General features: G+C 48.7%; 1 protein-coding gene across 1 annotated transcript in view; it reads left to right on the forward strand.

Moving 5' to 3' along the window:
• Positions 1-12289, forward strand: part of LOC107116551 (A-kinase anchor protein 13-like) — a gene marked incomplete at its 5' end in the record, with an annotated part of 206382 nt that overhangs the window by 181013 nt on the left and 13080 nt on the right. Inside the window, one exon of the mRNA XM_015418487.1 lies at positions 9131-9296. Within this exon, the coding sequence (XP_015273973.1) occupies positions 9131-9296 (166 nt within the window). The remainder of the gene's footprint in view (positions 1-9130; positions 9297-12289) is intronic.

Here is a 12289-nt window from a genome sequence, read left to right on the forward strand (position 1 = left end):
CAGGAGGGAGGGAGAGGGGGACACACCAACCCCCCCCACGTCTTCTCAAAAGCTTTAAAAGGATCCCTTTAAATGCTTTTGAGAAGAAGCGGGGGCCCCCCCCGCCCCCCCCCCCCGCTTCTTCCCCAAAGCATATAAAGGGATTGTTTAAATGCTTTGGGGGAGAAATGGGAGGGGGGCCATGCGTACCTGCACTCCAAACCATGAATTCCTGGCTTGGGGCGCAGGAGCCGACCCCCAACATGATTATGTCACTTCTGCGTGACATCATCACATTGGGGCTGTCCCCACCCCCCTTGGAACGCCCCCTTCCCAAAAGTCCCCTCCTGTGGGCTCAGAGGGGTCTGGTAACCCCAGCTGTTCAAGACCACTGGTTCGAATGAACAGTAATAGAAAAGATAGGAAAAACAGAAATACTTGGCTAATTATCCAGACATCGTGCTCTCTAGCGGCAGAAATGCATGTTAGAAGGAATGCAGGTGGAGTCTTTCAAACAACAGCCTTGTTTTGAATCCCCTGTAGAGAGTACTACAACTGCCCCCAGGGCCTGATAGCCTTTGATGCCAGGGTTGCCAGTCTCCCAGTGGGAGCTGGAGATCTTTCGGAATCACAACTGATATCCAGATTACAACAAATCAGTTATTGATCATTTATTGATCATTTATTTGTTGATTTAAAACGTTCATTCCACCACTCCTGGAGAAAATGGCTGCTTTGGAAGGTGGACTGTGTGGCCTTATACCTGACCAAGGACCCTCCCGTTCTACAAACCCCACCCTCCCAGGCTGCACCCTCAAATCTCCAGGTATTTCCAAACCTGGAGTTGACAAGGCTATTTTTTTTGAATAACAAACTTTATTGAAAATAATTGGAGTAACAAATAAATTCAAGCTTAAACAAGTTACACAGAAATTATTATAAAACCGTATCAAACAATAGTGATAGCTAGATACAACTTGCAATATAACAATAAACTAACCAAGTATCTAGTTCAAAGATGCAAAATTTTCAATACCAGCTACAATACAGGAAACACGCTTTCTTAAGTGTAAACACTATAAAGCTCTTTCAGATTTTTTAAATAAAAATTAACAAACAATCATCCATTTTGCATCTGGCTTATCAAGAATTTTAATCCTAGAAAAATCCCAATGCCCTAAATAGAACTCAATGAAGGGTGTCCATTTCTTAACAAAATAAGACTTAAGTAATTCTGAGTTAGCGTGTTCTACTTCTATTGTGATTTTGTCAAAAACAAAATAGTCCCAAGACTTATTTAACCATTCATATATAGTAGGTAGCGTTGTAGTGTTCCATTTAGTAGCCAAAAGTGTTTTGGCCGCTGTAAATAAAATAGCTAATAATTCTTGCACATGTTTAGGAATTGACATCTGAGTCTCATCCCAGAGATTTAAAAGTATGATTTTGTGTGACTGAGGAATTTTATATTTTGTAATTTTATTGACTTGGCTAATTATTCGGGTCCAGAATCTGGTGATTAACGTGCATGACCACCAAATATGGAAGTAAGTGCCTTTAACGCCACAACCCTTCGAGGTGATGTTATTAGCGATGAATATGATAACTGAGTCGGTGTCATATACCATCGAGTTACTAATTTAATCATTGGTAATTGAGTGTTAAAGCAGTTGACAAGGCTATTTGATGCCTCCCTCATCTTAGTCTGCCTTAAGGGGATGGGGAAATACACAGCCTCATGATCTGGGAAGAGGAAACTTGGTACAGGACTGCCATTTTCAGTGGCAGCTCTGTGTTCATCTATATATCTAATTCCCAAGTTGCCCCCTGTGTGCAGATATCTAAATCCGCACATCGGGAGCACTTGGGGGGCAGGGAGATTTTCCTGCAAATTTGGGGCAATCCCCAGATATGCACAAAAATCTAAAAACTGTAAAAAAAATATAGGGGGGATATTTAAATCCCCCAAAATGTAGGAAAGCGTTCACTGCACATGCACAGGGAACGCACGGGGAACGGTGCCTCACAGTCATTACGGGAGGGGGGGCCTTGGCGGGCCTGCAGCTGCGCAGGCCTCACTGTCGCTGCTGGGGGGGGAGAAGGTTTGTCAGTAAGTATTTAAATCCCCCCAAAAGTGTGTGGTTGGGCTGCGGCGGCAGCTTGGCGCTACGGAAGAGCAGGCAGTTGCAGAGCCCCCCGCCGCTGCTGCGGCGCTACGGAAGAGCAGACGGTCGCAGAGCCTCCCGCCGCCGCCACCGCCCCCCCACCCACAGCCAATGCTGGGCCGCCCGGCTGCTGCTGCTGCCCCTGCGCCCGCTCGCCGGCTCCGTTGGGGGGCCGGCCGGCACGGTGGAGTCCATTTGCCCGCCCATCGCACCACGGCTCTCTCCCTTGACTCCACAGCTGCCTTCTCTGCACCTGGCACCCCCCCCATCTCCCGGCGGTCCGCCTTGCCGGCTCCCTCACACACGGGAGCACTTCTACCCTTGCGCGGCAGCCCGACTTCATGTCTGCACGCCTCTCCCGCTTCCTCAGCCCTGAAGAGCCCCCCTCCCGAGTATCGCGGGTCCCTCTTCTTGTCTTTATCTAAAATGTTGTGTCCCCCACTTCCTCTGGCTCCCTCCCACTCTGCAACATTGCCTGATGCTAGTGAGGGGTGAAGAAATATGCACCCTAATGATGCTCAGAAGAGGCAGCTTGGTATGGGGGCTGCCATTTTCAGCAGCAGCTCCTCTGGGCCCTGTGTATTTATGCAAATGTTTAGTGTCCTGACTCCTGTATTCTCTGCCCACAATGTTGTCTGATACTAGTGAGGAAATCCACAGCCTAATGACGTCAGAAAGAAGCAACTTGATACAGGGCTGCCATTTTCAGTGGCAGCTCTTTGTTCTTTCTTTGTGTTTTATTTTAAAATGCTGGATCCTGCCCTTTCAGCTATGGTTTTTCAAGATGGCACTCGGTAGTTCTTCGCTAGTTTGAGCATCTCTGTCTATTTCTTGTTGAGGAATCCACTTTGAATTCAGTTAACACGCGCACAAGGAGCTTCTTCTATGTTGAATCAGTGCAGACTGTAGCCATTTCTTGGGTGCGCAAGGGTGTTTTTCTGGTGCTGTTAAAAAAAATTGAAAGAGGAAGTGAAACAGGAAGCCTTTTCAGTAGCTGCTTCTAACACTGATGCTGGTCACTAGGTTGTCTTAAAGTTGTAATTGTTTATCTTGACAATTGCGCTTTCGGTGGAAATTTAGTTTTGGAGGATGCCCCTAGCGTGCAGCATAAAACACTAAGACTGGGCTCTAGGTGACAACTGGAAATTAGGGGCAGTAATGTCAGCTCCCAAGAGATGTACTCTTGAAGTTTTGCTGTTCCCCTCTTTGTCGTATTGCCAGAACCAGCTTTTTCTGTAACTTTCTTGTAAGTCTCCGCAAAGGATGACATCTCCGGCACCAGAACGGTTAACATCATCTTCGAGGAAGCTCACAAGAAGCAGCCCTTCCTTCTCCCCTCCCCTCGGCCCTTTCCTTGCTCAACTTGTTTCTGACTTCCTTCCCCCCCCCCCACCAGCCCTCCTTTTATGACAGCTGCCTCAGCAGTGAGATAGGTTTTGGTTCCAGCATTACGGCATGATCAGTCTCCAGCTCAGGTCCCCTCGCACCATATCCAGAAAGCATGTCGCTAAAGTGGCACCGGTTTTCCGATGTGCCGTACATAACAGTGAGGCTGGCTGGACGGTCACGTTTTGAGGTAAGCAAGCGATTGTCTTCTTGTGGACGTTGATGCTGGCGTGGTTTCAGGCGAGGAAAACAGGCGAGGTTTTTCAGACTTAACAGAACACCGTGTGGTTTGTTGTGCCCCAGTGAGCTTAAAAAGCTCTCGTGCTGTGAACTGGGGCTTGACCATCAACGAGAGCTCTGTCTCTGGGTTCCTTTCTGCATTTGGTGTGGCAGGAATAATTGTACCATCCCTGCAAGAAGATTCAGTTCTGTCTACCTTAGTTGGAAGCGGTGGGTGATTTTTGAAAACAAGTTAGCGGTTTCTTTAAAAAACCTATTTCACTCGTTGAAGCTGTTGAACACCATTTCCTGTTTTCTAACCGAACTCAGTCTCTCTCTCTCTTTCCTAATGATTAAAGACTGTTCCTTAAAACAAACCAGCCCCCCACTCTGGAGTCTGTGTCTCTTGAGAAATTAGTCTTGGTAGCTATTTTGGTTTCACGGGTCAGGAGAGAGTGTTATCGAGAGATGCCATTTGGTGTCCAAATGAGTGCTTAAAAGTTCAGGGTGCGAGGCAGGTGAGTTATATGGAAACCTTCCCAAGGCATCGGTGTTGAGAGCAAAGTTAAAGAATTGTGTGACATGCACAGCTGTCTGTTGAAATTTACTGTGTGCTGCAGGCGAGACTGAGCAATGTGTTAGAATGTCCAACCAACAACCATGCAAGGTGGGTCAGTAGCACTGTGACTGCATCAGGCTACTGAGTCTCTGGCCATGATAATTTTTCTTGCTGGCTTGCATTCTTAGTCACTACGCTTGGTATGTGCAACAGGCTAAGAAGGATGGCTTTTCAGGTCTTTCTAAGCATTTTTCAGGGTTGGTCATCACCAAGATAGAAAACCTGTGTCTGGGCTGCCCCATTTCATGCCGTGGGCAGGTGGGGGTGGCATCTCACATGATCGAAAGCTTTCCCAAACCTTCCCCAGGGTCTCCGTGCAGAAAACTAGCATATCATGGGGAAAGGGTCTAACTGAGTCTTCCCCTTTTGGGCCCTGGAACCCCTCTCCATAGTTCATAGTGGTGCAGTCAAGATACAAGAAGACCACCTCAGGCAGGCAGAGGATGAGCTCGGGGTTTCTCCAGCGGACATAGGGGCTTAGCCTGTCTTTGGGAATGAGGTATGGATGAGGCAGGTAATTGCAGGCAGACAGTCTGCAGCAATAGAGGGCTTGGCCCAAACAGGTCAAATGTCTCTGTTACAAGACTAAACCACGGGTAGTTCCTCAGGCTGGCCTCGTGTACCTTCAAATCTTGAAAACGCCTATGTTGCTTTATTTGTGATTGCGGAGGCTACCAAATATTCAAATACACGGAATTTAGTGGGGATGGTTTGCAGATGAATTTAGTCCTTCCGTTCGGCCACGTTGGCTGAACATTTGCATCACAGCTAGGAACTCAACTTCCGTGGTTTCAACAAAGAACGCAGGGCGCCCTGGAACCCGCTTGACCGAGAAACTCCTCTTGAGTTCAGCAGAAGCTCCTTGGCTCTGATGTAAAGCTGCAGATGGATTGCATTGGGGTGGCCCTTCCACTGGCACCAGAGGGGTTTTCTTCCGAGAAGCTGTATTTTTAGGATCGGTATGGGAAGCCCTGAGGAGGGGGCTGTTCTCCCTGATAACCATGCACCACTGGATTGCAGCCTTGATTGGAACAGAAGTTAATGTTACTTTTTCCATCTTGGAATGCAGCACTCAAAAAAAGAGGGCTGGTAGGAATGCCCTGAAGGGGTTGAAGACAGAATTGTAGGTATGTGTGTTAAGCTTGTAGGGCTGAGTGCAGAGAGAGGAGACCATTGCACAGGCTGTTGCCAGGATTTGCGTGCGTCATCCACGGGGCTTGGAACTTTTCATCATGACGATTGCAGAACTTGACAGCTGTCTCTCTCCCACCCCATCCCCACAAGCTGTAGTTATCTGTTTCATTGTCCTAGTATCATTATCTTAATATACAGGCTTATAGTGTTGTTCCCTAGGTAAAGGTAAAGGTTCCCTTGCTCGAAAGCCAGTCGAGTCCGACTCTAGGGTTGCGGTGCTCATCTCCGTTTCCAAGCCGAAGAGCCAGCGCTGTCCGAAGACGTTTCCGTGGTCATGTGGCAGGCATGACTAAACACCAAGGTGCACGGAACGCTGTTACCTTCCCACCGAAGTGGTCCCTATTTATCTACTTGCAATTTCTTGCTTTCGAACTGCTAGGTTGTCAGGAGCTGGAACTAGAGACAGGAGCTCACTCCATCATGCGGCAACTCGGGTCTCGAACTGGTGAACTACCGACCTTCCACAGCCTGCAGTTCAGTGTCTTAACCACTTGAGCCACCACAGTTGTTCCCTACCCACCCAAAAATTATCAGTAATAATGTATATACACTGCAAAGCATCATGCACAGTGCTTTGAAGAATGATAGCAAACATGCAGGTCTGTGCCCTAAGTAACGAGCTTAAAAAGTAAAGGTAAAGGTTCCCTTGCTCGAAAGCCAGTCGAGTCCGACTCTAGGGTTGTGGTGCTCATCTCCGTTTCAAAGCCGAAGAGCCAGCGCTGTCCGAAGACATTTCCGTGGTCATGTGGCCGGCATGACTAAACACCGAGGCACACGGAACGCTGTTCCCTTCCCACTGAAGTGGTACCTATTTATCTACTTGCAGTTTCTTGCTTTCGAACTGCTAGGTTGGCAGGAGCTGGAACTAGAGACGGGAGCTCACTCCATCATGCGGCACACTCGGATCTCGAACTGCTGAACTACCGACCTTCCACAGCCTGCAGTTCAGCCTCTTAACCACTTGAGCCACCGCAGCGCCTAACGAGCTTACACTGTAACATTTAACTCGAATGTTCTAGTTCAGTGCTAGAACTCGAATGCAGCAGTTAAGATGATGGGCAATAGACGCAGGAGAGACAAAAGAAAATACCACTCTGGAAAATGAATCATCAAATTGTGGCATTTGCTGCTAGTGAAAGTAGTGATGTTCCTGAGCAATGATGGCTTGAGAAGGGAACTGGGCAGACTCATGGTGCACTGAGGTTGGACTAAGATCTGGGAAGCCAGGCCCAGGTGTGAATCTCCACTCTACGGTGGAAACTTGATCAGTGACTATGGGCTAGTGACACACACTACCTACCCTAACTCACAGGATTGTTGTGAGGATAAAATGAAGGTGAGGAGAAAACTGTAAGCTTCTTTGGATCTTTGCTGGGGAGAAAGTAGGGGTATAAATGAAGTACATAATACAATAAATGACATGGAGGAGAAACCCATCAGTGTCTACTGGCCATGACCACTGAAGGAGCCAGGGACACTGAGCCGCTGAATGCTAGTGCTGGGAGGCAACACAAGGGCCAGGCCTTGATTTATGTGCCCTACCTGTTGGTCCTCCAGGGCAAGAAGTGGCTATTGTGTGAAATTGGATGCTGGACTCTGTGGTCCATTGTATGGGTCATCTCCCTGTACAGAAAATAACACAAGAAAATAATTTCTGGCTCACTTCTTACATTATGTTCAATATGGGAAGATGGAGATGTGGGCTCAGCAAGGGTTAGACATGTGGCCCTAAGCTTTGTTGTGGTATGGATATGACGTAAGGCAGACAGTTCTGAGAAATTCCATTAATACTGGGTCCAAAGTGCCGACGAAAGGTATGTGATGCAGCCATTTTGCCGAAGCAAAGCAGGTTAAGTGCCCGGATGGACCTCCGGTAAACCTGGTTCGTGCCACTGCAGTGAAAGACTAGAAAGGTTTTAAGCGAAATATATAATATCAAGGACTTCAGATCAATCACCAGCAAAATGTACGCAGTAAAGATCTAGCCGGCCACGCTGTGACAGACGCCTAAGAATCTGTATTGAAAACAAATTCAGGGCTCTTTTTGTAGAAAAAGCCCAGCAGGAACTAATTAGCATAATAGACCACACCCAACAGCAGAAACTCATTAGCATATTAGGCCACGCCCCTGCCAGCACAGCTCATTACCACATTAGGAAGCACCCCCATGTTACCAGAAGTGTGGTCATCCAGCCACACCCACCTTTTGCTTGTTATTCTGTTTACCTTGTTAAAACACAGGGCTTTTTTTGTAGCAGGAACTCCTTTGCATGTTAGGCCACACACCCCTAATGTAGCCAATCCTAATGAATTTCTGCTGTTGGGTGTGGCCTATTATGCTAATGAGTTCCTGCTGGGCGTGGCCAACTCGGGAGCCAGCCGGAACTCCGTTCCTGAGCGTTCCTGCCCAAAAATAGCCCTGCAAATGCTGATCAGACACAAGAGCTAGGGAAAGGAGTCTCTCATTCAAATTTTGTTCTCTACAGAACATGCCTTTTTTAAAAAAAGAGACGCTTTATGCACTGCTGTAAAACTCACCCAGTTTTCTGGGCTGCAGACACTTTGGGACATGAACTTTGATGTGCCCCAAGGGGCAATGTCCTCCTGAGATTTCAGTCAGCCAGGTCAATCTGTTTCCTTCTTTTCATGTCAGCTTGTCATTTGTGGAAGCCCTGTGTGTTGTGGAGGATCTGGGGAGTATATTCTGTGTTGAGTGTGTGTGTGTGTGTGTGTGCTTGATTTACACATTATCAGGCTGTTCCGTCATTTGTCCTTCAGTGTGCTCTGGAGCACAGTGACATATGGCCGAGGGAGATCCATAGTGAAGGGAAACTGTCCTTCGGGAAAGTCTGTCATTACTGGCCTCTCCTTCAGGAACCCAGATAAGCTTCTGGGAGTCCCGAGGCTCTGGAGGGAGATGTGATGGCTGGCTGGTCCTTTTTGTTGAGGCAGAGCATTGCCTCAAAGTGCCTTTCTGTTCTCTCCAGTTCTATGATCTGGTGACCAATATTATTAGCAAACGATACTTGCCATCATCAGCAGGTACGAGGAGGAGAGGAAAGGAATCCAGTCAGGGCTCTTTTTGTAGAAAAAGCCCAGCAGGAACTTATTAGCATAATAGGCCACACCCAACAGCAGAAATTCATTTGCTTATTAGGACACACCCCTGACAGCACAGCTCATTAGCATATTAAGCTACACACCCCCATGCCACCAGAAGTGTGGTCATCCAGCCACACCCACCTTTTGCTTCTTATTCAGTTTACCTTATTTGTTGTCAAAACCCAGGGCCTTTTTTGTAGCAGGAACTTCTTTGCATGTTAGGCCACACACCCCTAATGTAGCCAATCCTAATGAGTTTCTGCTTTTGGGTGTGGCCTATTATGCTAATGAGTTCCTGCTGGGCGTGGCCAACTCAGGAGCCAGCCGGAACTCCGTTCCTGTGCCTTCCTGCCCAAAAATAGCCCTGGCAAAAATAATCAAGAAGTACAAACTGAGAGCGATGAGTGTCACTCGTTCATCCAACTGATTTTCCCCTCCTGTCCCCCCCCCCTTTTTATTTTTAAAGGAAAAGGAGAGAGACAAGGAGAAAACGAAAGAGAGAGATTCCAAGGAGAAAGACAAGGATAAGAAAGCCGTCAATGGACACGCCTTCAGCACAATCCGAATGGTGGGACCCATTGTTTGTTACCACTGTTCGAAGACTTTCAACAAGGATTCCTTTGTATGTTCAAGTAAGTTGGCTGTTTGTTTTGTGCAGCATATAATTTTATACTTGTTATTTGTTTGTTTGTTTATTTGATTTATACCCCTCCCTCCCGACCAGGGCAGTCTCAGGGCGGCTTACATGAGATTTGACAGAGAAAGCAACAATTATAAATATAACCATACAAACAAGACTTAAAGTGCCAGTTATCAGCTTATACGGCGATGGCAAGGTAGTAACAGCAGCAGGCGTACTAAAAAGACAGTCAGCAGTTGTTATTACAATTTGGCGAAGCACAGGCTGTCGATGGTAGCATTGGGCGCTGGGTCTTAGTTGTTAGATGCGGCTCCTTAATGAAAGGCCTGGATTTATACAGGGAGCTTCTTGATCAAAATGATCTTCGACGTGGTCTCTGTGCTTCACACCCATGGGATCTAGTGCGCACGCGCTGGATCGATCGGCATTGTAGCAAGCTCTTTAACGGATTTTCGCGCCCAGTCCCTCGGGCATGCGCAGGAACCCCACCGTGCATGCCCAGAGGGGTGGGCGCGGACATCCCGCCAGTTCCTTTCTTACCGCCGAGTTGGAAAGACCTTTTTCTTCGTCGGTCTGATCGGTTCGCGTGTTTTGGCTTTTTGCCTCACGGCTCTTTGGATTTTTTCCTCAGTTTATTCCTTTTTTTCATTGTTCTTTCAAAAAACTTAAAAAAAACCCTTTTATTTTCTGCTGAGGGGGAGGTTGCCGCTTTACCTCATTTGGGCCTTCGGGCTACCCCCCCACCCCTTCTTTCGTCTTCATTTTGGTTTTTATGGAGAAGTAGTGGGGCTTTTTTAATAGGTGCAAGGGTTGCGGTAGTAAACTTGCTCCTCCTGACAGTCATACCCTTTGCATGCTTTGTCTTGGAGAGTCTCATCGACCCGAATCCTGTCGCCAGTGTGCTCGCTTTTCAAACCAGACCCGAAAAAACTGAGCTGCACGCCTTAAAGTGGCCCTGCTAGAATCGGCTTTACATCCTTCCTCAGCGATGGACGCCGAGAAACCATCGACATCAACGGCTCCGGCATCAAGGCCTGCCTCCGATATCGGCCAACTGACACCGAAGCCTCCTGCATCGAAGGCACAATCCTTCGCTTCCACGCCGGTGAAAAAGAAGTTCAGGCCAAGTGAGGAGCAAAAGTCCGCAAAGAAGGGCTCTTCCAAACCCCTTAAGGCGGCAAAGAAGGGGAAAGTAGTGGTGGCTGCACTGGGTGATGCCCCTAAAGTGCCTCCCGCTCCTAGTCCCTCCACCGATACTGACCATCAATGTCTTGGACTCCCCTGTCCACCAAATGGAGCGTCCTTACTCTGACATCGAAACGGTAGAGCTCCTAAGTAATCAAATGGATGCAGAGCCTTCTCCGTCTCCTTCCCCGTCATCGACGGTATCGGAAGCTCCCGACATCGATCCACGTCGGCACCAATATGCTTCACGCAACGCGGAGCGTCACCCTCCACGTCTGCACAGTCAATCTGTCGATATCGACAACCGAGATTACGCGGGCTCCTCTCAAAGACATGCTACCGCTTTGTCTCTGAGACGTCCACGGTCCAGAAGTCGATCCCCGCGAGTCTTCTTACCCCCGCCACCACCTCTGTCTTGGGATCAACGACAGATGAGGTATCTGTATGGGGCTTATCCACCATCCTTGCCATGGCTGACTCCGGCGAGCTATTCCAAATGGGATCGATATTCATCCCACTCTGCTCATAGATCGAGATCAGCCTACAGGTCGAGACCTTCAGCATCTCTCTCTCGTCCTCCTGCAGGCGATCCTGCCCAGCATAACTTGGATCACAGTCGTCCTCCCAACCCTCAGGTCGTTCAAACCCCAGTCGTTTCCACCCCTGTCGTTCCACCGAGACCTTTAACTGGTCAACAGGACACTCCTGTCCAAATGCCACACTAGGAGTCCTCTGATTCCCAGCTCTGAAATCCCCAGAGGACAGACTGTTACATACCTTGGATGTCAAAAGGGCACTACTGTTCTACCTCAACAGAATCCGCCCAACGAGATGTGACTCACAACTGTTTGTCTCATACGCACCAGCGAGGCTGGGGACTCGCATCACAGCTCAACGCCTTTCAAAGTGGATTGCGGGTCTCATCCACCTCTGCTACTTGATTGCAAAGCAGCCGTTGCCTGGCCCCATCAAGACCCATTCAACCCGGGCTGTTGCAGCTTCCACTGCCTTCCTCCAGGGAGTACCCCTGACGGACATCTGCAAGGCTGCTACCTGGGCCACGCCTAACCTCCAAGACGCGTACTTCCACCTCACCATCCACCCCTCCCATCAGCCCTGTCGCTGATGATCATTCTATCTTCGGCGACACAGTAAGGACCTGCCAGCACCCTCCTCCAGGTAGGCCACTGCTCGCTAATCTCCCATGGGTGTGAAGCACAGAGACCACGTCGAAGATAAACAGGTTGCTTACCTGTAATTGGTGATCTTCAAGTGGTCATCTGTGCATTCACACCACCCACCCTCCTTCCCCACTGCTGTCAGCTTCTACATTTTTCATAGAGGTTGATTTGCGGCAGTTTGAAGGAACTGGCGGGATGTCCGTGCCCACCCCTCTGGGCATGCGCGGTGGGGTTCCTGCGCATGCCCAAGGTCACCCCTGTGGGCATGCGCGGTGGGGTTCCTGCGCATGCCCGAGGGACTGGGCGTGAAAATCCATTAAAGACCTTGCTACAAGCGTGTGTGCACTAGATCCCATGGGTATGAATGCACAGATGACCACTCGAAGATCACCAGTTACAGGTAAGCAACCTGTTTTTGTTGATGATGAAGTCAACTGGAATGGAGGTCATTTTGGCCCCAGGGAGAGACCTGATAGTTCACAGGAAGGCTCAGGCGATAGGCCTTTTTTCTGGCTGGAAAGCAGCAACTGAGGCCTGGTCTACATGACCCTTTGGAGTGAGGTGGTAAGATGAACGGTGCCACCTCAGGCAGTCTGTGCCTGTGGTTGTGCTTTTGCAT

Source organism: Gekko japonicus, unplaced genomic scaffold (genome assembly GCF_001447785.1).
Source record: "Gekko japonicus isolate JY-2015 unplaced genomic scaffold, Gekko_japonicus_V1.1 scaffold224, whole genome shotgun sequence".
Classification (NCBI taxonomy): Eukaryota; Metazoa; Chordata; class Lepidosauria; order Squamata; family Gekkonidae; genus Gekko; species Gekko japonicus.